We start from the raw sequence: 25,001 nt of genomic DNA, 5'->3' as shown, positions 1-25,001 counted from the left end.
AGAAAAGCGAGGGGTCATTTTTTTAAAAAAAATGTTCCTATTGGAAGGGAAAATACGGTGATCGTTTGAACCTATCACAGGAGACTCGGTGAATGCCCTGCTCTGGTTTCTTCTGTATTGAACTAAAGATTTTTGCAGTCGAAGATGAGAAGATAGCTTCTCCGTGACTCTAAAAGTAGTTGTATAACCTTCACCTTTTGGAAGGAATCTATAAAGCAAAAAATATTGTTCTAAAATATTAGATGTACTCTTGGGGTGCCTGGGTAGCTCAGTAGGTTAAGGCTCGGACTCTTGATCTTCAGTCAGGTCTTGATCTCAGGGTTGTGAGTTCAAGCACTGCATCGGGCACCACACTGGGCATGGAGCCTACTTAAAAAACAAGCAAATAAATTAAATTAAATTAAATTTTAGATGTACTATAAATACCATATTCATTTTGTACTAGATTTTGACTATGACTAGATTTTATTATTAATTAGAGTTATCCATGTCCATCTTTTCCTCTGGTAGTTTGCCATTGCCCCCAATATTCCAATTAGTTGTCAGTTGACTATATTGTGATTGCTCTAAGACTTCGAAGGAAGGGAATATTGGTGAGGGCTGGGCCACTCAGTAACAGCTTTAAGGAGAAGGCAAGACTTGACTTGGGCTTTGGTGGATGGGTTAATTACTAATAATTCTGAAAAATTAATCATTCACTGATTCATTCGACAAATATTAAGCACCTATTATTTGCTGGGCTCATTTCTAGGTACTGGGAAGAAGGCTGTAATAGGATAAAATCCCTGCCCTAAAGGTATTTACATGCTGGTAAAAAGTGTACAAGTAGACAAGTAAATGTATATTTTATAATTCCAGATGCTGACAAATGTCCTGAAAAAAATAATAAAGTAGGGGCATGGAGGCTAAATTTAGGCCTCTCTAATGAACAACATTTGGTCCTGAATGGAGAGAAAGAAACAGGTAATGCAGAGGTGCAAAAGAATAGCATTCCAGGGATTTGGGAGGAGGGGAGAACAGGAACTTAGTTTTTCAAAGTTTGAGTTGGGGAAGATGAAAACATCCTAGAGTTGGATGTCAGTGATGCTTGCACAATGATGAATGTTCTTAATGCCACAGAACTGTACACTTTTAAAACGGGTTAAAATGGTCAATTTTATATTATGTGTATTTTAACCACAATTGCTTTTTAAAAGTCTGTATTAATAGCAGAACAAATGGAAAGCCATCTCTATGAAATCTAGCTTTCATTGAATATTTATTTACATTTGTGAAGAAAAAGTGAGTACTGTTCTCCTGGTTGGTCACAGATAACATCGATGACAGGAATCAACAAACGTTTTATTTGGATGTAAATTCTCAGGCTAAATTGGCCCAGAGCAGATGCAAGCAAGAACTGATGTTAGGATCAGCATCACTGAGCCAGAGTCTGCACAGTAACTGTGTATAAAGGTAATTCCCCCAAGAGTCCAGCAGACCGACAGGAGGCCCATTGCTGATCGCCATGACTACAAAATCCTTTGGGCCTAAGGTAGGGTGTGGATTCTTTGGGATTGGCCTAGGAGAACGGCTTTGACTTCAAGTCTAGCAAGTGAAACTAGGAGAGGAAGTCGTCTAAAGTCTAAAATAGACGGTAAACTAGTTGAGATCTCTGATGCCAAGTCCATCTGAAGCAGGAGGAGTCTGGTACGTCATAAATCACTGACACTGATTTAAAAAAAAGAAAGAAAGAAAGAAAGAAAGAAAGAAAGAAAGAAAGAAAGAAAGAAAGAAAGAAAGAGGGCAGCCCGGGTGGCTCAGCGGTTTAGCATCACCTTCAGCCCAGGGTGTGATCCTGGAGACCTGGGATCGGGTCCCACGTCGGGCTCCCTGCATGGAGCCTGCTTCTCCTTCTGCTTCTCCCACTGCCTGCGTCTCTGCCTCTCTCTTTCTCTGTGTCTCTCATGAATAATAAATAAAAAATCTTTAAAAATAAATAAATAAAAAATAAAAAAAGAAAGAAAGAGCTCTTATAGATGTCAAACTGTAGCTAAATATGGATTAAATGAAAAAGAAAGTAGCTAAGAGTACTGGGACTGGACTTTATATACATGCACATGTATACACACACACCTACGCACACAGCTACGTCTTGTGTCATAATGCTGATTGCTTTTTGAAGTCTGTAATATGAATTTAGCCCAAAGAATGGACCGTGAACATGGAAAATCATTAGCTTGATTCCTCTACCATGTGCACCATTCACTTGGGCTAAACTTACCAATCTCTAAAAGAAGAGCAATAACGGTGGCCCTGTTGATAGACAACCTTTGAGGACATCAAATTTGAGGTACTAACACTAGAGACCTTAGAATCTAGTAACATACTTTCAAATAAACAAAAATAGCTACAATTTATTAAGTATCTATTATGTGACTGATATTCTTGCTTTACACAATCTCATTGGATTCTATGAGCATCGTATATGTTACCACTATCATTAAACAAATGAAAAACCTGGGGACCTCAGAGGTTAAGTAGCTTGGCTTGTTCGACGTCACCAGCTTATAATCAGCAGAACAAGAATACAAACACAGATCCGTTATACTACATACCCGTGCCCTTTGCACATTTGCACAGGAATTATTCCATTCTCAAAATGTTACCCTCAATGAACAGCATCCACAACACCTCATATTTGAAAAGTAATTTATTTTTTCAAATGCTTTCCATATTCTCATTTGATTCTCATACCATTGGGAAGGATCTATTTTTGGGGGGGGGATGTATTTTAATTCCCATTTTATACATAATGAAAATTGAAATGCAAAGATTTTAAGTGCTTTGCATAAAGAAACCAATTAGTGGCTGAGTCAGCAATCAAACTGAAGTCATCTTACTCCACACCCGACGCTCTTTTCTTTTCTTTTTTTAAGATTGTTATTTATTTATTCATGAGATACACAGAGAGAGGGAGAGAGAGGCAGAGTCACAGGCAGAGGGAGAAGCAGGCTCCATGCAGGGAGCCCGACGCGGGACTCGATCCTGGGACTCCGACGCTCTTTTCAGTATGCAGATGGAAGTTGACTTGAGACTGGGATTGCTGACCAAAACGCAGAGGAAAACAGTAAAATTTCCAAAAAGACTTTAAAATAATTTCAAAAGAGTATCACCCTCTTTCCAGTCCCTATCCATCAGAGTCCCCAACATTATGTTTGCTGTGTTCCTTCTAATTTTTCAAAAGGATAAATAGAAAACGTACACACATTTATATGGTCTTAAAATTGTTAGTGTTTTGAAATACCATCATACGATAGATAGCATTTGCAATCAGATTTTTTTTTTCAATTTATGTTACTCCAGATAAATCACTTGGATCTAATTACTTTTCAAGATACAGGAGAATTTGCATATGAACGTGTTTAAACTAAGGACAGAAATTCGACTCGACAGATATTTATGGAGCACCTACTATGTGCCAGGCACTGTTCTGTGCATGCTGGGATACAGCAATGAACAAACCAGACGACGTGTTTGACCTCGAGCTGCCAGTCTGCCACCGTGTAGCCACCTCATTTCTATCATGAAGAGTTTTAGCAGGGACAGCCCGGGTGGCTCAGTGGTTTAGTGACACCTTCAGCTCAGGGCGTGATCCTGGAGTCCTGGGATCGAGTCCCACATCGGGCTCCCTGCATGGAGCCTGCTTCTCCCTCTGCCTGTGTCTCTCTCTCTCTCTTTCTGTGTGTCTCATGAATAAATAAATAAAATCTTTTAAAAAAAAAGAGTTTTAGTGCATGTGTTTGCCAGTACAGCATACAATTTATTATGTTAACAGTGGCATAAATTCTACAGCATGGGCATGTAAGAATTTATTCAGCCGTTTATTTCTCGGTTGACATTCAGTTTATGCTTTGTTTCGATATTTACAATCAATGCTGCAATTGATAGCCAAATAGCATATCTCCAATGTAATCATGCCTTTATTTTGTCTGAAGGATTGGTTTTAAAAGTAGGATTGTTGGCTCAACAGTATGTATGTGTGCGTGTGTGTATATATACACATAGATACACATATAGTTTAATTTTTAAATTTTTAATTAAAATTGTTCATTTTTATTTTTTTTAAGATTTTATTTATTTATTCATGAGACACACACACACAGAGGCAGAGACACAGGGAGAGGGAAAAGCAGGCTCCATGCAGGGAGCCCGACATGGAACTCGATCCCAGATCCCATGACCATGACCTGAGCCAAAGGCAGGTGCCCAACCACTGAGCCACCCAGGTGTCCCTAAATTTTTTATTTTTATTTATTTTAATTTATTTTTAATTTTTAAAGTAACCTCTACACCCAACATGGGGCCTGAACTCTCACAACCCTGAGATCAAGAGCTGCATGCTCTACCAACTGAGCCAGCTAGGCACCCCATTTATGGTTTAACTTTTAGTAAATTCACTACTTTACTTCTAATAAAAGGTGGTAACCACTATATTTTTCCACCAGCCTATGACAGGGCTGATCCCTACATCTTTACCCACGGTGAATTTTAAGTCTTTGAAAATTTTGTCAAGTTGATAGACAAAAACATTTGATATTACTGATTTAGTCTACATTCCTCTGGCTTTTTTAGTAGAGATAGCTGAGCATCCTGAAACATGTTTATGGGCCATGTGTATCCCCGACCCCAAACCTTAATAATAATGGCCGATATTAGAGAATGTGCATCGTCTCATTTGACACTCGCAATAACCCTACCAGAGAGCCAGCCTCTGCTTTCCTCCACCCCTTTTACAAATGAGAAAAACGTTTCCAAGAGGTTGTGAAATTTGCCCAAGGTCACACAACTGGCAAGGAGATCGAGTGAGGATTTTAACAAGTCTGACTGGAAGGCTTCTGGGTTTAACTACTACACAAACTGCCTCTGCTGCCGAGGCACATTTTCAAGTCGTTCCCTCCAGCCTTATTCCCTCCCTCTCAGTGAAGTCTGAACGATTCGGATAAACACAAATACTTGATGGGTCCCTTTGCAGAAGACACCACGGTAGGCATTATTAGGTGACCTGAAAAAAGAGCTCCTGTCCCCAAAACTTATACATGTTTTGTAAAGAACATATATATTAGTTTTTGTTTTGTTTTGTTTTGTTTTTAAAGAGTGAGAGAGAGAGATTTTACTGGGACGCATGGGTGGCTCAGTGGTTAGGCGCCTGCCTTTGGCTCAGGTCGTCATCCGGAATCCGGGATCGAGTCCCCTGCGTGGAGCCTGCTTCTCCCTCTGCCTGTGTCTCTGCCTCTCTGCCTCTCAGTCTGTGTCTCTCATGAATAAATAAATAAATCTTTAAAAAAATAGATTTTACTTAATGTCAACGACGATGGTATGATCAGCAAATTTATCGATGTAGAAAAGCGAACCATTATGCAAAACCCTGAATTTAACACCAAAGAGTCGCGTGGGCAAGATTGCAAACAACTCTGAAACGAGAATGAAACCTGATGTATTTTTGTAGAATAATGTAGCAAACAAATCATCTTCGACATGATGGTTTTTCTAAAGAGAAGCAATACTAGCCTGATTGAATGAGGGCTGCCGTGCAGACGGGTCCCTACGCACCGGTCCTCACTAACATGCCCTGGCCTTGGCCAGGTGAGCTCAGGGCCCCCGTAACTATCCAGGCAGGTGGTGCTGAAGCCCGCGAAGCCGTCCCCGGAGGAGCCCAGCACCCTGGGTCGCCAGATGTCAACCAACTTCTCCATCCCATCACGCGCATCTCAGATCCGCCGAGTCGCAAGGGCCGCCCCGCCAGTCATCTTGCCACCAATCCCTCCTCTTGGCCTTCGTCACCAGCGATGCCTCAGGCACCTGCCAGTTGCCTTTTACAGGGTTAATCGCTCACCTTTCAGGATCCATGTAAATATATGTGACTCATTACACCGTGTCAGTCTTGACCCAAGAATATGCATAAGAAAATACACACCTACAAGAAAGTGCAGCTCCTGGAATGTGTATATATATATATATAAATATGTATAATATATATATGGTCATCATGTAAATCATATATATATGATTTTTTTCTTGCATATATATATGATCATCATGTAAGTCATATATATATGATTTTCTTTTTCTTGTATGTATATATGATCATACAAATCATATATATATAATTTTCTTTTCTTTTTCTTGCATATATATGATCATCATATAAATCATATATATGATTTTCTTTTTCTTGCATATAAATCATATATATATGATTTTCTTTTTCTTGCATATACATGATCATCATAGAAATCATATATATGATTTTCTTTTTCTTGCATACAAATCATATATATATGATTTTCTTTTTCTTGCATATATAGGATCATCATAGAAATCATATATATGATTTTCTTTTTCTTGCATGTATGTATGATCATCATATAAATCATATATATGATTTTCTTTTTCTTGCATACAAATCATATATATATGATTTTCTTTTTCTTGCATATATAGGATCATCATATAAATCATATATATGATTTTCTTTTTCTTGCATGTATATATGATCATCATATAAATCATATATATGATTTTCTTTTTCTTGCATATATATAGGATCATCATATAAATCATATATGACTTTATTTTTCTTGCATATAAATCATATATATATGATTTTCTTTTTCTTGCATGTATATATGATCATCATATAAATCATATAAATATATTATTTTGTTTTTTTCTTGCATGTATGTATGATCATCATATAAATCATCTTTTTCTTGCACACATTTCTAGTCCAGGGTCGCTTTCAGGGCGCATTATCTGGACCTGCGCCTTCCCGCGGCCATTTCCCCTAAGCCTTGGAAAGGCTCGCATTTCCTGGAATTTAAATCACTGGCTACTGAGTAGCGGTTTCCTGCCGCGTCTCCCCTGCCCGCGCGGCCTCCTCCTCCTCCGGGGCCCGCCCGATTCGCCAGCTACGGCTTCCGCGGCCCTCGGCCGGCCGAGCAGGGCGGCGTGGGGAGCCCGAGGCCCTGCACCCCGCACCCCTGCACCCCGCACTCCGCACCCCTGCACTCCTGCACCCCGTAGCCTTGCACCCCTGCACCCCGGAGCCTTGCACCCCCGCACCCCTGCACCCCGGAGCCCGGCAGCCCCGCACCCCCCGCACCCCTGCACGTCTCCAGGAGGAGCCCCACGTCCCCCCCGCGGCCGCAGGGATGGCGGCGCGTAAACAGGATTAAGTCCCCTCCGGCCGCGCCGCCCAGCCCCGGGCCTGCGGGCCGCGCCCCCGAGCAGCGCGGCGGATGCTGCGGCCCCCGCGCCCCCCGCGCCCCCCCGCGCCCCCGCGCCGCGCCCCGCCCCGCGCGCCCCCGCCCCCGCCCCCGCGCGCGCAGCCATGGGGGACCTGCCGGGCGCCGTGCGCCTCTCCATCGCGCTGCGCATCCAGCCCAACGACGGCCCCGTCTTCTTCAAGGTGGACGGGCAGCGCTTCGGCCAGAACCGCACCATCAAGCTGCTCACCGGCTCGTCCTACAAGGTGGAGGTGAAGCTCAAGCCCAGCAGCCTGCAGGTCGAGTGAGTAGGCGCGGCCGGGGGGGGGGGGGGGCCCGGGTCCTGCCCCTGCCCCTGCCCCTGCCCCAGCGCGTGCCCCCGCGCGTGCCCCCACCTCCCCTCTCGCTCCCGCCCACCCATCGCGCCCAGGGATGTTTACAGGGCGGCAGGAGGCCTGGCTGGGGGGCGCGGGGGGTCCCTGTCAACGTGCCACCCCTGGTGCCCAGGCCTCGGCAGCCCCCTCCCCGTGCCCCGGGGCTCCCCGCTGCTCCCCCTGCCGCAGTCCGCCCTCCGCCAGAGCCAGGATGCGCAACGAGGCGCAGAGGCGAGGCGCGGGGAGGGGGGTCCCCGAGGGATGCTCCCCCCTCCCTCGGCCGCGACCCCGGGGCATGTCCTGCAGGCTGTCCCTCCTGCTCCCCCCCCCCCCGGGGCTGTCTGTTTGTCCCGGTGACACGGCGCCATCCCTGCAACCAGAGGATGTCTCTTGGTTTCTCTGTAGCGCGGTGACCTCTCCCGCCCCACCCGGGCAGCGGGGGTCCAGCCCCACCCCTGGCGCCCTAGCCCGGGAGGCCCCGAGCCCCCTGCACGCCCTAGCCCGGCAGGCCCTCATCCGGGGCGGTGTAGGCCTTCCAGGTGTCAGGCCCTAATCCAAGGCCCTAGAACCCCACTGCGAGGTGGCAGGCGCGCCCGACCCCTGTGTCGCCAGCCCTGCAGCCACGTGCATGGGTTACCTTCGGCTTCCCCGCGTTCCCTGCACTTCCACATAGCCCAGACTTTTCCTGTCCCTTCTTTCCTCGCAACCTCTTCTCCCAAGTTATCTGTCCTACATCTCATTTTCTTCACGGTGGTTCTCTATTTTTTAAACTAATCTAAAATGAATCTATGTTAAGGACGGGACTAGGGATGCCTGGGGGGGCTCAGAGGTGGAGCGTCTGCCTTGGGCCCAGGGCGTGACCCCAGGGTCACCGGATCAAGTCCTGCATCAGGCTCCCTGCAGGGAGCCTGCTTCTCCCTCCGCCTGTGTCTCTGCCTCTCTCTGTCTCTCTCTCAGGAATACATAAAATCTTTTTTTTTTTAAATGACAGGACTATTTTTTTTTCTCTTCTCACTGTACTGTTTTTAAGATTTTATTTATTTGAGAGTGAGAAGCTGTGCAAGAGCAGGGGGGAGGGGCAAAGGGAGAGGCGGACCCTACTGAGCAGGCAGCTGGTTGTGGGACTGGGTCCTGGAACCCGGGGATCACGACCTGAGCCAAAGGCAGGCACTTAACCACCTGAGCCACCCAGGTGCCCCTGCACTTTGATTTTTATCAAGGATTTTTCATTGCCCTAACCTAGTAGTTCTTAAGCTTGAGTGTCAGAATCACCTCAAAGGCTTCTTAAAACACAGATGGCCGAGCCCACCCTAGAATTTACAGTTTACTATGTCTGGGGTGGGGCTTAGTATTTTGTTTTCTGATACCTGGGCAGGTGATACTGACACTGCTGCTCCAGGGACTAAACCTGGAGAATCCCTAAGTTAACATAAAGGAATGATGCCAGTGAGAATTTCTGCTTGTGCAGCCCTAGATCACGGGATCTCTGATTGTTCGAACAGAAGAAATCATTAAAGAACGAGTTCAGTGGTTTTTCAGTCGTTCCTGCACGTTGGAATCACCTAGAGAACCTTAAATTTACCAGTGGCCAAACCAGACCTGACCATATTGAATTCTAAGTTCTAGGGTTTGAGATGAGACTGGGAATGGGCACGTTTTTAATAGCTCCAGAGATAAGAAACTATAGAGGCGAATGATAATCCGGCTCCACTTTAGACAAGTGTTCTGGATGAGAATACTAAGGTCAGTCCAGAGAGATGAAGTCATTAGTCTATGGTCACATGACTGGTAAGTTGGAGAACTCAAGCGTCTTCACCTTTCCGAACTTTCCTCCCCATCAGATGTCCCCTTGAGCCAAACCCTGTAGGATTCCGGCCTAGGGTTATGGTCCAAACCAGGACAGGGTGCCTAAGTTAATTCCTACCATATACAGTCACCTCACGTCCATTGCAGGAACATTTCCATTGGTGGCGTGCTTGTCCCGCTGGAGCTGAAGTCGAAGGAGCCAGATGGGGACCGAGTTGTTTATACGGGCATATATGACACAGAAGGTGTGGCCCCAACCAAGAGCGGAGAACGGCAACCCATCCAGATCACGATGCCGGTAAGGCCCGCTTGGGGGTGTCGGGGCAAACGGAAACCATGGGGGAAAAAAGTCGGTGTCTCCCCTTAAGAAAAAAAAGAAATATCATGAAACTATGAAATATTATATTGATGCACAGCTTCATATTGGGGTCTATTTGTCCATAATATCCCAATACAATTAAATAATCCACGCTTGCTCAATGGTCAGTTCCACAGTAATTTCTTGAATGGCAAAAAAATTAAATCTCTTTCTACGCTCTATTACGTTGATCTGCTATTCTTATGCTAATACTGCACTGTTTTAAGTATATTGCTTTTTTATAGTATGTTCGTGTATTTGGTAACTGGCCGCCTTACCGAACTTGCTTACTGAAATTCTTCATTTAATCTTAGGCTTTTCAGATTGGCAGTTGTAGTCTACATACAACTATCATTTTCTGATTCTTCTTTCTAGCCTTGTGGCATTGGCTGATGTTTCTAGAATAATGTTGCTTATTAATGATGGGAAGCGGCATCCTTGCCTTCACGGTTTCACTATTAGGTACAATGTTAGTTTTAAATATTTTATCAGGGATCCCTGGGTGGTGCAGCAGTTTGGCGCCTGCCTTTGGCCCAGGGCATGATCCTGGAGACACGGGATCGAGTCCCACGTCGGGCTCCCGGTGCATGGAGCCTGCTTCTCCCTCTGCCTGTGTCTCTGCCTCTCTCTCTCTCTCTCTCTCTGTGTGTGTGTGTGACTATCATAAATAAATAAAAATTAAATATTTTATCATGTTAAAGCATCCTTTTTCTAGCTCATTAAGAGACTTTTTTTTTTAAGATTTTCTTTATTTGAGAGAGAGACGATTAACCAACTGAGCCACCCAGATGCCTCGAGACTTTTTTTTTTTGATTGGGAGATGTGTTGAATTTTATCTAATTTATTTTCTCATCTATAGAGAAAATTTGTCTCCTTTGATACATTGATGTAATAATTATATAACATGCTACCCTTTATTTCCTAAAACAAACCATACTTAAAAATTAAGTATTTTAAAAAATATATCACTAAACTCAATATGCTAATATTTTATTTAGGGTTTTTGGATTTCTGTTTTATTTTTTTGTTTGTTTGATTCATCAACAAATATATGGGGATAGCCTACCTGTCAGGCAGCAGGAGAGTATCAATGAACAAAACAGACATTTCTGGCTTTATGGAGCTTCTAAACCAGAGGAGGAAAACATACTTTACATGATTATCGATAATAAAGGAAATAATTTTATCATACAAAGTATGCTTTTAAAAAAAAGTAGTGGTACCCTTGGAGCATATGCCAAGGGTCGTATTCTAATCCAAAATCTGGGGGATAGTTTTTCTGGAGAAAGGAATAAATAACTAATGAGAGTTGAGAGAAGAAGAAACTCTTGGTATAAGGGTTACAAATTGTTGATTGATTGTTTTTTGACCCTTAAGGGGATGATACTCGTTATGTGATGAAGAAAGTCAGATTTTTGAATACTATCATTTAGGAATACACTGATAGAACTGAAGGCCAACAAGTCCCTGTAAGATTTCTTTTTATTGGGCACAGGTACAGAGAGGAGGACTGGGAACACATCCCAGCATCTCAAAAGATTGACATGGTTTTAAAAAAATGTGAAATAACACAAGTTTCAGAAATCTGAGCAAATTTTTAAAGCAACAGTAATCCTCACATTCTGACCCAGTTCATTTTCAGATTCCCTTCCACATTTATACATTTTATCTTTGCAACCATTTTATTACGTCCAACATTCTATTTGTCCATTTTATTTGTCCAACATTCTACATATTCATTGTTAGAATTTCAGTGACAACCTAAGACTCTGTCATGCTGTTCCGTAATGATCAGATTACTCCCCAGATGTTAGATATGTCAGTTGTTCTCATCATAAAAAGTGCTATCATGAATAATTCTGTGCTACTGCTTCAATAGGAGTAAAATTGTTCGGTCAAGAGAGATGCATTTTACAGCTGTTCCCACATAACGGCCATTTCAGGTATTTTTACAACGTGTTGTACGTGCCATTTTACAGCGTTACTAACAATATGGGAACCTAGTGGCTCTGCTCTAATTATGACAACATTGAGAATTACTTTAAAAAATAAATTTCCTAATTTAATTTTTACGATCATTTATAAGAATGAACATTTATTTCAACATTTAATTTTATTTTTGTGTGTGTAAATTGTTTTTTTTCATGTTTTGTTAATATTTCTATCAAAGATTATTTTTTACAAATCAGAGTCGTGAGGCGCACCTGGGTGGCTGAGTTGGTAAACCTCCAACTCTTGATTTCAGCTCAGGTCATGATCTAGGGGTCGTGGGATTTAGCCCTACATCTGGCTCTACACTCAGTGCGCGGAGCCTGCTTGAGTTTCTCTCTCTCTCCCTCCCTCTGACTTTCCCCCTACTTGTGTGCATGCACAATGCACTCTTTTTCCCTCTCTGCCCCAAATAAATAAAACCTTAAAAAATCAGAGTCTTAGTAAAGATCTTTTTTAAAAAATCTGTCATATTTCTCCCAGTATTGCTTTGGTTACATTTTCCATTGTGTAGAAACGTAATTACATCTCTCACATTTTCCTTTAGGATTTGAGAAAGTTATTTTTCCACACGGTTGGCACTCTATTTTGATTTTTCCATAATTTTAGATTTTGTTATTTGCTTTCCCCTCATTCAGTCTTGATTTATATGTTTATAGTTCTACATCCTCTTACAAAGGATTTAAGATGGGGGATCCCTGGGTGGCGCAGCGGTTTGACGCCTGCCTTTGGCCCAGGGCGCGATCCTGGAGACCCGGGATCAAATCCCACGTCGGGCTCCCGGTGCATGGAGCTTGCTTCTCCCTCTGCCTGTGTCTCTGCCTCTCTCTCTCTCTCTCTCTCTCTCTCTGTGACTATCATAAATAAATGAAAATTTAAAAAATCTTTAAAAAAAAAAAACAAAGGATTTAAGATGGGGTTAGCATTTTATGAGTCCCAATAGTAAAGCCTAGGTTCCTACATATATTGTCCATGACCAAAAGCAGCAAGTGATTGACAGCTGATTTTTCCAAGAGTGATCACATGGCTGTTGGTAAGAGCATTGGCCGTGTATTTGTATCTTATCTGCAAGAGGCTGATTCTAAGGAAAACAAGAGAAATTAGAGAAGGTTTCCTGATCCAGTCAGCAGTTCTAATGTTAAATTCGAATTTTATTCTAGTAATGAAAGACCCACGTGGCCTTGAACCTATTTTATGACTTTTGTCATCAATGTTTCAAGCTTCAGTATTGTAAATTACAGGCACAACCACACTTTCAGAGACAAGGAAGTCATGAAATGTCTGAGTAAACTAATTAATTAAGCAGGGGAATCCAGTAAGGGAAGCTGAATTAAAGGTTTACAAGAGCAGCTTCTTAAGAGTGTAAAGTTACGTCAAGGTATTTTTTTTGGGGGGTGGGGGCACCTGGGTGGCTCAGTGGTTGACCATCTGCCTTTGTCTCAGGTCATGAGCCCAGGGTCCTGGGATCGAGTCCACATCGGGCTCCCCGCAGGGAGTCTGCTTCTCCCTCTACCTTTGTCTCTGCTTCTCTCTGTGTGTCTCACATGAATAAATAAATAAAATCTTTAAAAAAAATAAAAATAAAAATAAATTTTTAAGTTTTTTTTTTTTTAACTCTTAAATCATTAGCTAAATAATGCTGAGACTATTGGCTACTTGGGGGGAATGTCACTGTTACTCTTTCCCGATACCATACTCTAAAATATATTCCAGATGGATCAAGGGGCTAACTGTAAAAAGCCAACTTTTAAAAAAGTTGAATGAAAAGAAACGGGAGATGGCCAGAGCTAAAAATTAAAAGCTTTGATTACGTGCGCTCTAAAATTTCTGTCAAACATCCTAAAGGTAAAGTAAATTTTCATTAAGAGGATTTAAATTAAAAGGCAAGTAACAATCCTGAAAGCGTGCACAATCTCCTAAGCTACTCGCCCTGGGTTTCGGCCGCGGCCCCTGCAGACTGGGTTTGCGGCCTGCCCTTTGCTGCCCACTGAGGCTGAAGACAGGAGGTCCTTGAGTGATCTCTGACTTGGATTGATGGCAGTTGATCTCTTTATTCAGATCATTCCAGGGGCCCCGGTGCTGGGAGTGACTCCAGCGATACCGAGCTCTCAAGCTCTCAAGCTCCATTTCAAACGGCAGCGTTGGCTTGTTCCTTAACGTGACCGGTGCCCCATGTGGTGCCTCCAGGGGGACACGCCAGGTGGAGGCTCTGCACCAGTCCCACTGTTCCCCTCTTGCTGGCTCTCGTCAGTGGGGGACGGGGCAGGGGGTGAGTTTGGGGGAATACGGCAAGGAGGCCTGCGACCTTGTGATGAGGCCAGGTGTGCGGAGGTAGGTAGCCCTACCGGGTCCTCCCAAACACAAGAGTTGTTCCTTTGTGTCAACTTGGTGCAGTCATTTGGCAAGATCTGTAACTTAATATACAAAGAATTCTTCGAAACCAGTGAGGGGAAAAAAAATGACAATAGGATAGGGAAATGGGGGATCCCTGGGTGGTGCAGCGGTTTGGCGCCTGCCTTTGGCCCAGGGCGCGATCCTGGAGATCCGGGATCGAATCCCACGTTGGGCTCCCGGTGCATGGAGCCTGCTTCTCCCTCTGCCTATGTCTCTGCCTCTCTCTCTCTCTCTGTGTGTGTGACTATCATAAATAAATAAAAATTAAAAAAGGATAGGGAAATGGGAAAGTAAGCAAAAATAAATAAATAGGCAACTAACAGAAGAAGAAATACAAATGACCAATAAATATATATTTTTAAAATATTTTATTTATTTATTTATTTATTTATTTATTTATTTATTTATTTATGAGAGACACAGAGAGAGAGGCAGAGACACAGGCAGAGGGAGAAGCAAGCTCCACAACTCAATCCCGGGACCCCAGGGTCACGCCCTGGACTGAAGGTGGCGCTAAACTACTGAGCCACCCGGGCTGCCCCTCAATAAATATATTTTTAAATGGCTTAATTTCACTACTGGTGAAAATATACGTGTAAATAGTGCAATGCTAATTTCCACCTACAGAATTGGTGAACTATTAAAAAAAAATAACACCAGTTGTTCAGTGCTGGTGTATTTCTTTAGGAAATAGAGTAATTTTTGTGAATTGATACTGTGTCTTAAACTTGCTAAATTCACTCATTAATTTTTGTAGCTTTTTATTAGATTGCTTAGTATTTTGTGCAAACAGATGTTCACCCGTAAATAGAAACAGTTTTACTTTTTCTTTTTTTCTTCCTCTTGCCATAAGGTACTGGCTAGGACCTTCAACACAATGCTGAAGAGGAATAGTAAGAACTGATGTTCTTGCCTTATTTCCCATCTTATAGGGAAAGAACTCAGTCTCTTACCACCAAGGGTGATGTTAACTACAGCTTTTTAATTTTTGTCGATGCCCCTTGGGCAGATTGAAGAACTTCCTTTCAATTCCTAGTTTGCTGAGAGTTTTTATCATGGATGGATGTTGAATTACCAAATGCTTTTTCAGCATCTATGGATATGATGATAATGGCTTTTCTCCTGTATTTTTGTCAATATGGTCGATTACAGGGATTTAAAAATATTGAACCATCCCTGAGTTCCAAGAATAAAACTCTCTTGGTACTGTTGTAAAAGCCCATTGCTGGATTTGATTTACTCATATTTCAAGCAAATAAAAAGTAGAAACAAATTTTATGCATAAGCTCATGAGGAATTTTTGTCTACAATTTTGCTGATAACATCTTTGCCAAGTTTTGGTGTTAACATTGGCTTCATAGAATGAACTGGGAAGTATTCTTCCTCTGTGGTCTGAAAGAGTTTATGCGGAATTGGAATTTTTCCCTTTAATATCTGAATTTATCAGTGAAGCCATTTGGGCCTGAAATTTTGTCTCCAGGAGGATTTGTAACAACAGATACAATTTCTTTAGTAGATGGAGGTTTACTGATAGTTTGAATCTTACCAGGAATTTGTCCATTTCATTAACTGTATTGGCATAAAGTTCTCAATTTGAGGTCTTTAGGATCTATAGTGATTGCATCTCTTTCATTCCTGATATTGGTCGTTTGTTTTATCTTTTTTTGCTCAGTTTTTCTAGGGGCTTATTGGCTTTTAAATTTTATTATTTTTTAAAGTAGACTCCCCTACCCAGTGTGGGGCTTAAATTCATGACCCTGAGTTTAAGAGTCGCATGCTTTACCAGCTGAGCCAGTCAGGAGCCCCTGGGGTTTATGAAGTTTTAAGACACTGTCAAAAAGCCAGATTTTGGTTTCATTACTTTTTACTTATCATTATTTTTTCCCTCTAGAGTCTTACCTTATAGACTTTTATTTATCATTATTTTCTTTTCTATTTCACTGATTTCTGTTCTTTTTTTTGTATTCTTTTTTTTTGTTCTTTTTTTTTTAATTTCTGTTCTTTATCATCATTCTTCTCCACTCGACTGAGTAAAGTTAAGAGGACTGGCAATGCCAAGCGCTGGAGAGGATGTAGAGCAGCTAACGCACTCATTGCTGGTAGGACTGTAACATGGTGCAATCACTTAGGAAAAGTTTGACAGTTTCTTATAAAGTTAAACATACTTTATAATTCTCAGAACCTTTTGTCCTATCTATTCAATAAGAGAAATGGAAAGCATGTATTTACTCATAAAACTTCAAGCAGGACAGGAGCAGAGAGGCTGCGAATCCAGTAGGAATCCATAGGTCATACCACACTAAAAGCCACAAATGCTTGTTATACTGAATTTGTTCACCAATGAGGTGACATCATGTCTCTACCAATATAATCATGTTGTTCTGTGCTCTCGAGTCAATGGATTTCTGAGGGTCCTAATTCTTGGTGAACTTCTTATGTCTCTAAGTGGCACGGTGAATGGGACGAAGTATCCTAGTGATTCTAGGCCATTTGGTTCTAAGACCATAGAAGTTATTTTAAAAAAATAAAAAATAAAACAAATAAATAAAACAAACTTTGGGGGTTCCTTGTTACTGAAGATGATGGATGAATCTCTTCTCCTTGGAATCCGAGGATTCTCTTCCACGTCAGTTGTAAAATAAAAACGTAAAATAAAAAAGTCTGCAACTTGCAGGACGCTAAGAAAAATAATACATCCAGGTCTATAGTAGAGTGTCACTTTTAGAATACCAGAGACTGGGCAGCTTAAACAACAAGCATTTATTTCTCACGGTCCTGGAGGCTGGAAGTCCAAGACCAGGGCACCCGCAGGTTCGGTGTCTGATGAGAGCCCTCTTGCTGGTTCAAAACAGTTGCTTTTTTGGCTGTATCCTCGCATGAAAAGGACATAGAGATCGTCCATCCCGTGTCTGTTTTTAAAAGGGCATTAATCCCATTCATGAGGACTCCACCCTCATGACATACGAATTTTGGGGAGATGCACACGTTTAGTGCATGGTAGTGTCCTAAAGCATCCTACACATGACAATCCGTATATGTTCTCACTCAGAGAAAAATTAACCTCTAACAAATTTCCTTCTAGAAGCAGTTTGGTACAGTGATCCTAGTTTCTAGATAGGAATTAGGGATCCCGGGCAGCCCCGATGGCCCAGCGGTTTGGCACCGCCTTCAATTCGCCGCGTGATCCTGGAGACCCAGGATCGAGTCCCGCGTCAGGCTCCCTGCATGGAGCCTGCTTCTCCCTCTGCCTCTCTCTCTCTCTCTCTCTCTCTCTCTCTCTGTGTGTGTGTGTGTGTGTGTGTGTGTCTATCATGAATAAATAAATAAAATCTTTCAAAAAAAAGTAATTAGGAATCCTAAGTTCTTGACCTTTTCCTCTCATTAGTCGGCTGCATAGCCTAGACGTAGGGCAGTCACTTAACCTCTCTGAATCTTAGTTCTTTCATCTGTGAAACAGGGAAGCTAAAACTAGTCAAAAGACCTAAGCAGAATGGCCCGTGTAAGGTGTATAAAATACAGAATGCCATGCATTTGCACAGAATCCTACCTGTGTGTGCATTGCATCACACAGGCCGACTGGGTAGGTTTTCCTTGGAAGGCACAGATGGGTTGGGAGGGAGTAGAGAGCCTGTGTAGTTGTTTCTGTTCTTTAAGAAGAATGTCAGCTTTCGGGACCCCATCTGCTCCTTACATTCGAGGAGAAGAAATTCTGAGCCAGGTGGTGAGGCATCCATCCTGGAAATAGAACTCCAGAAGAAAGAAAAGGAAGAAGGCTCATGCCTTAGAACAACTAAGGCACAGAAAAAATATATGCATAGTAGGCGGCAATTAACTACAACATGGCCTGGGGTCCAACACTAGTAAAAGAGAGAGAAACCGGAATAGAAGCACCTAAACCTCCCATATCTGTAGCTCTGACTGTTGCCATCAGCAGATTTCTACGTTGGTCTCCTGTGTCCCTGAGAATGGCTGATGTAGGAGAGATGTTCGGGTTTGAAGCCGACGGCCAAGAAAGAATTCTTGAGATGTCTTTGGTGCAAAAAGATGGTTTTATTAAAGCACAGGGATGGGCCTGGGGGCAGAAAGAGCCGCACTGGGGTCATGGGGAGTGTGGCCCATTATATACTTTCAAGTTGGGAGGGGGTCAGGGAAAGTGGAAGCCTCCCAGGAAGGGTTTCCAGGACTCTGGGGGGCTAGCTATTGTTAGGAAAATGTCATTTATTACTGTTTAGTAAAAACTCCGTCTCATGAGACTCTTCAGATGTATACTGGGAGTCGTGTGCTTAGAAGATGATCTTGGGAAAGGGGGTAGAGATAAAGGAAGTTTCCAAAGGAATTTTGACATGGTAAAGTTGACTTAAGGACCCTGGGGGTCAGGCTAAGATTGCCTGTTGCCCTTAGCAAAGCATCAGCATCGAGGCCGCTGGGTTCCTAGAGGAAGGTCCCTCTGCCTGTTTCAAGGACTTGTCATTCTTAGGTGTAGGTAGTGAGGGAACTTAATAAGTTCTCCTCTTTGTTTCCCACATCACTGTGACATTCAGACTTTCTTAATTTTAAGGTTGTTCAGACACAGCATCATGTCTTCAGGTTTTTCTCACCTGTGGTCATCATCATCTTTGTTTTTGTTTTTACAACCAACTTTTATTTATATCCATCTCAAGAAAGGCCTCAGTGTTGTTTCTCCCACTTACCTAGCATAATCTAGAGCTGCTTTGCTCCAAAGGTTAATTGATGTTTGTAAAATATTGTTGTAACGTAATGTAATTCAATTGCACTTAAAATATGCAATGCCCTGTGCTGGTCAAATCATGGTAATAATCACAATCCTCATCATCGTCCCTCTTTAAAAATCTTGGTGATTTATAAAATGAGATTTCAATTTATTCTTCCCACCGCTAGCCTACTGTCAACAAAATTGTCATCTTTTCAGTGACATGTATATGTATCCTTGATAGAATTCATAAAATGCCTAGGGTTAAGAGGATACGTATGTTATTGTTTTAGAGATGATAAATCCATTTCACCATTTTTAACATTCTTTATGATTATAAAAGTAACATTTTTTAAAAGATTTTATTTATTTATTCATGGGAGACACAGAGAGAGAGAGAGAGAGGCAGAGACACAGGCAGAGGGAGGAGCAGGCTCCATGCACCGGGAGCCCGACATGGGACTCGATCCCGGGTCTCCAGGATCACACCCTGGGCCAAAGGCAGGCGCTAAACTGCTGGGCCCCCCGGGCTGCCCAAAAGTAACATTTATTGCAGAAAATCCAAGTGGAAAAAAAATAGAAAAACACTCAATTCCTCTATTTAGAAGCTTTCTTGTTAACATATTTTCATTCTCTTTTTCCCATATGTCTTATTTTATATACTTGAGCTCATACTGTATATGAACTGCTTTAATATTTTTCCTGTTGACACTGGTATAAGCATTTTTCTCCTCATTAAAAACCCCAAATTCCTGTGTAATGGTTCCTAAATCCATCATATGGATATGCCACCATTTTCACAATATTGTCTTAAAGTTGGATGGTTAGATTGCTTCTGGTATTTAGGTATTTTTGCCAAATTGATAGGTGAATAAGACCTCTGTGAAAATTTCTATTTCTTTAATTACTAATAATATAACATTTGAATATTTTTCAGATATTAGCCATTTTTTTCTCTTTTAAATGAATGTGTTCTGTTTTATCCAAATGCTTACTAATTAAGTCATATAAGCTTTTATATATACTAAGGGTATTAACTGTTTGGTAAAATTTGTTTTAAATACATTTAAATAAAATAAATGTCTCATGAAGGAATGAATGAATGGGAAACAACAGCAAAAAAACAACAAAACCTAATTCCATCGGTGTTTCTGACATTAATATGTATCATTTTAATTGAATTAATAGCAGACATTCTTGTTCATACTTGACTCAGTTCAGGTAACAATGTAGAATAACAGAAAAAAATAGCTATTAAATATTTACACTGAGAATCGCTACATAGACTTCCATGACCTAGATATGCCATGGTTAAGGTCTCAAAGATAGACATTTACTGTTGTTTTTCACAATAAACACTGTGACATCCTTAAGATAAACGAGAAGTGGAATTGCTCTACCCACGTGTATTTATTCCTTTAACCCTTTCCGGCGGCTGTACGACTCCATCCCCGCTCGCCGTGTTTAGGCTGTTTCCTTGCAGCTCACTAAAAATCAATCTTTCTATTTTTGAACCGACGTTCAGGGGCAGTTTACATGTAATAAATGCACTTGTTTGAAGCATATTGATCAATGAGTTTTGACAAACATATACATATACTCACGTAACCAGCACCTCAGTCAAGATGTAAAACATTCCCCCCCAAAAAAAGTTCCGTCTTGCACATTTTTATCAATCATGAATCCCTCCCCCCACCCCAGGCTCTGAGTAAACCATGGATGTTTCCTGCTTCCTATAAGCATAGATTATCTATGTACTCTATAGTGATTGAAGATAGATGGATAGATGATATATAGATGATAGATGATGATAGATAGATGATAGATAGATGATAGATAGATAGATAGATAGATAGATAGATAGATAGATAGATAGAGATAGATAGATGTGTGAGTTTTATATAAATGGAATCAAACAGTATACGTGTTTTTCGGGGTCTGGTTGTTTTGCCCAGCACATCTTTGAGATCCATCCTTGTTGCTGCTGCCTGAATCGGTATGTTTCATTTTATTGTTGAGTAAAATGCCATCTTCTAGATACACCAAACTCTATCACCAAGTGTGTGATGAGACCTTGGGCTGATTCCAGTCTGAGGCTATCGTGAATAAAGCTGCTGTTTTCTTACTTGTACAGGTCTCTAGGCTGCAAAGCTGTGATTCTTTTTTTTTTTTTAAGAGGAAGAAGACAGTCTTTCCTGATTTTTCTTTTTTTTTAAAGATTTATTTATTGATTTATTTATTTATTTATTTATTTATTTATTTATTTATTTATGATAGACAGAGAGAGAGAGAGAGAGAGGCAGAGACACAGGAGGAAAGAGAAACAGGCTCCATGCCAGGAGCCCGACGCAGGACTCGACCCCGGGACTCCAGGATCACGCCCTGGGCCAAAGGCAGGCACCAAACCGCTGAGCCACCCAGGGATCCCCTCCTGATTTTTCTTAAATTTTATTTATTTATTCATGAGAGACACAGAGAGAGAGGCAGAGACAGGCTCCATGCAGGGAGCCTGACATGGGACTCGATCCTGGGACCTCGGGGTTACACCCTGGGCTGAAGGTGGCGCTAAACCGCTGAGCCACCGGGGCTGCCCGAAGCCGTGATTCTCTAGAAAAAGATACTTTCTTCTCTTACTTGGGGAAAGAGCTAGGGACTCTAGGTAGATCACCCGGTATTTCCAGTCAGGCACATTTCCCAAAGGAAAGCCAAACCTTGTTTTGGGATCGAATTAGCAGGATGAGGCAATGGTGCAGGATATAATTTTGAGAGCATCTTGGAAAGCCATCTGGGGAGCACCTGATTGCCCTCCTCCTGCAGCGGCCTCAGGCTGAGGCTCTTATTGCTCACTGCCCTGCCGCCCTCCACGTCTTCTGGCGCCCGACAGGTCTAAGAACGCTGCCAAGTCAGTCCCTGTCCCCTCCCATGACGGGAGAGGGTCAGAGGAGAAAATAACGACAGGCATCATGCTGCTGAATGCCAGATCCCCTAAATAGCTCCGGGAGGCAGTAGCAGGGTCAGGCTACCCTGCAGGACACTTGAGCACCTGCCCGGGGGCCCCTAGGGTATTCTCTGCCCTCTTCTCAGCTACAAGGGAATTGCGTGCTTAGGGCCCAGGCAAGTTCTGTGCCGCGATCTGCAGGGCCCACCTTCTGGAGGCAGAATGCAAACTTCTCGAGGGCAAGAACCATGCACGTTTTCATGTGTGCAAAGCACGTAGTAGGTACTCGAATGTGGGTCTGGGTTAGTGGATAATTGAAGCCAGAGCCACGGGCACGGATTTCTTTCTTTCTTTTTTCTTTTCTTTTCTTTTTTTTTTTTTTTTTTTGCATTTTAAAAAGTTTTTAATATGGGAGACAGAGGATCATTATTATGAAACAATTTTCTTTTTATAAATAACTAGGTCTGACACAGTGGCATATCCATGGGGCACACAAGAAACATACTGTGCGTAACATGTATATGAGATACACCATCGCCTTATACAGTATCCCTAACTTAAAAGACTGAATTACATTCACTGATTTATTTACCTATGTTAGATACAGCAAACTACTATCATTTAAGATAAAACAATATTGATGTTCAAAGCACTTCTGTAGATGATACAGAAGGTATGTGTTGGCACCATAACCAGATAACTGACAACTAAGCACACAAACCGGAGACGTAAATAATATACTATCCGTTATGAACAAGTTCTAGTCAAGGCTCCATGTCACATCTAGTGGCTGAAAACTAAAGAGCACCTAGTAAAAGAAAACATATTTAAATAAATGCTTTCCGGGCACGGATTTCTGACGTAGAAACCCTCAACGGTATTTTTAAAAGCTCAAGCAGGGCCTTTGCCAAATACATGCTTCCGAGAAAATATCCTTCCCTGGAAACGAAATCACTGATGGAAGGGCAGTTGTGTCTTGTGTTTCGTGATTTTGTGCTTATGTTATTTTGCACGACCGTCTTTTGAAATAGAAACCAGGGGCAGCCTGGGTGGCTCAGCAGTTTAAACGCCTGCCTTCGGCTCAAGGCATGATCCTGGGGTCCCTGGATCGAGTCCCACGTCGGGCTCTGTGCATGGAGCCTGCTTCTCCCTCTGCCTGTGTCTCTGCCCTTCTCTCACGCTCTATCGTGAATAAATAAATAAAATCTTAAAGAAAGAAAGAAACCAGAAGGTCACCATCAAACACTATCCCCTCTTCTCTTCCTAACCCCAACCCCCCTCCCTTCGTGGCAAGCTCGGAAAGCCCGAGATTCAGAGAGTGGTTTCCTTCCAATCGTGGAATTTGGAAAACGGGTTCGTCTGGGGAGTCGTGTTTATTAAAGATGGTGTGACAGCAAACGGCACTCGGCACTCGTACGATGGGAATAGGGTCTTAGGGGAAGCATGGCTTGCAGGCAGCATTTCTGGGAAACAGCTCACGTAGTAAAGGCAAATAGCTCGTCCCAGTGGGGGCCTACCCCTTGCAGACCCAGGAGTCCTGACCGTGCGCCCCTGGTTACGCAGGCCCCCGCCTGCGCAGAGTGAGGTCCTTACGGCCCGTTTGTCTTCCCGCAGTTCACCGACATTGGGACCTTCGAGACGGTGTGGCAGGTCAAGTTCTACAATTACCACAAGCGAGATCACTGCCAGTGGGGAAGCCCCTTCTCCGTCATCGAGTACGAGTGCAAGCCCAACGAGACGCGCAGCCTCATGTGGGTGAACAAGGAGTCCTTCCTCTGAGGCCGCCTCTCCCCGACGGTGCGGGTCGGCCCCTTCCGAGGCCCCCTTTCGGGTAACCCAGCGCAGGCCTTCACCAAGGCACCCAGCCTCTCCTGCCCCTCGGGTGCCGATGCCCTCACCGGCCCCGGTTATTCTGCAAGTGTCCGTTCCCTTCCGATGTACCGTCCCCGACGTGAAAGGTTGTGACGCCCCATCCCCGAGAAGCCCCCCACTGTAATAACGCGTCGCTGTCCCTGCGCCCGGCCACCGACCGCTGCGAGGAGCTCGGTGGCGCGGGCCGGTGGCGCCCCTCCCAACGGTTCGGCTGCAGGGCCGCCGGTGTGTCGTTGCCAAGTTGAGTGATCGCCCTGTTCTTGGTAAATGCTAAATAAAAAGATAAAACACAAAACCATGTGTGCGGGTTCTCTCCCAAGTGTGGTGCGGTGGCGGCGCCGTGCAGCTGGGCCAGGCTGCCGGAGAGGCCCCCAGGCTGCGCCTCCTGGGGACAGGTCGGGGACAGGTCGGCCTTTCCCTGGGAACCACGATGACTGGAGGACAAGTGTTTCAGGACGATCTAGAACACATTAGAACTCTTCCAGGTAACTTCAGGGATTCCGCTGCGGCCCGGTAGACGTGGACCAAGGCATTGTTGGGGTAACCCGAGGGGACGGCTGCTGTAAGGTCACCTGGCTGGCACGCTCCCGACGTGTCGCATACGCATATGATGGGCTCCCTGCGTCCCCCTCCTCTGGGACTTTGTAAACCTGCCCGTGGAACTGTAACAAACTTCTGATATTTCTTAATAAAGGTATTGGAACGGCGTGCTCCGAGTCTTCTTCTCACTGGAGGCGAGAGCCGCCCAGCTGGAGGACCCCGCTCCGGGCCGGCCCGTCCAGGTGTCCAGCTGCAAGGGGGGGGACCCCGGGACTGCAGGCAGCACGCTTACCCCAGGGCGGCGGGGCGCTTCAGCAGCGCTCTGACGAGGCTGCATAGACGCTGCACCGGGTGCACCGTCAGAAGGCACCGCGCCCCAGCGGCCTGCGTCCTCCTTCTGTGATGACCGTCGCGGCTCCCAGGTCGTGGGACAACGTGCTGTCGCGATGGGGCAGGAATGCCAGGAGGGTCACCTCCTTGCCCGCCCCGGTGCTGTAGGGACAGGTCGGTCCCTGACCCCATGCAGGGAGGATGGAGGCCCTAAGGAGCACAGACATTTCCTCCGGAAGCAGAGGTCGGAGTGAGTCAAGGGAGGTGGGGAGGCGACGGAGCCGAAGTCCCGCGGTGCAGGGTGCTGTCGCCGTCCCCTGGTGAGCGAGGATCCTGTAGTCCTGCGGAAGGCTGGTTGAGCAGCTGGTTGTGCGTTTGCTCATTTCCTCCCCGAGGCTCCCCGGGGCACCTGCCGGGTTAGGGGGCCCATCTGATGGGGGCTCCC

At 43.8% G+C, this 25,001-nt stretch overlaps 1 protein-coding gene across 1 annotated transcript; it reads left to right on the top strand.

Annotated features, from left to right (window-relative positions):
• Positions 1-7,339: 7,339 nt before the first annotated feature.
• On the top strand, positions 7,340-24,394 carry CNRIP1 (cannabinoid receptor interacting protein 1). Its single transcript, XM_055327823.1, has 3 exons — positions 7,340-7,548; positions 9,572-9,722; positions 23,429-24,394. The coding sequence occupies exons 1-3, from the start codon at positions 7,370-7,372 to the stop codon at positions 23,591-23,593; spliced, it is 495 nt and encodes a 164-aa protein (XP_055183798.1). The 5' UTR covers positions 7,340-7,369; the 3' UTR covers positions 23,594-24,394.
• Positions 24,395-25,001: the final 607 nt, after the last annotated feature.

This window comes from Nyctereutes procyonoides, unplaced genomic scaffold (genome assembly GCF_905146905.1).
Source record: "Nyctereutes procyonoides isolate TBG_1078 unplaced genomic scaffold, NYPRO_anot_genome, whole genome shotgun sequence".
NCBI lineage: Eukaryota > Metazoa > Chordata > Mammalia > Carnivora > Canidae > Nyctereutes > Nyctereutes procyonoides.
This window is presented reverse-complemented; position numbering and strand designations above follow the sequence as displayed.

What these genes read in the sequence shown, in the direction of transcription:
- CNRIP1 (XM_055327823.1), top strand. Translation starts at nt 7,370, where the DNA reads ATGGGGGACCTGCCGGGCGCCGTGCGCCTCTCCATCGCGCTGCGCATC. An exon ending in CCCAGCAGCCTGCAGGTCGA is followed by an intron (nt 7,549 to 9,571) that starts GTGAGTAGGCGC and finishes CGTCCATTGCAG; the next exon opens with GAACATTTCCATTGGTGGCG. An exon ending in CCATCCAGATCACGATGCCG is followed by an intron (nt 9,723 to 23,428) that starts GTAAGGCCCGCT and finishes GTCTTCCCGCAG; the next exon opens with TTCACCGACATTGGGACCTT.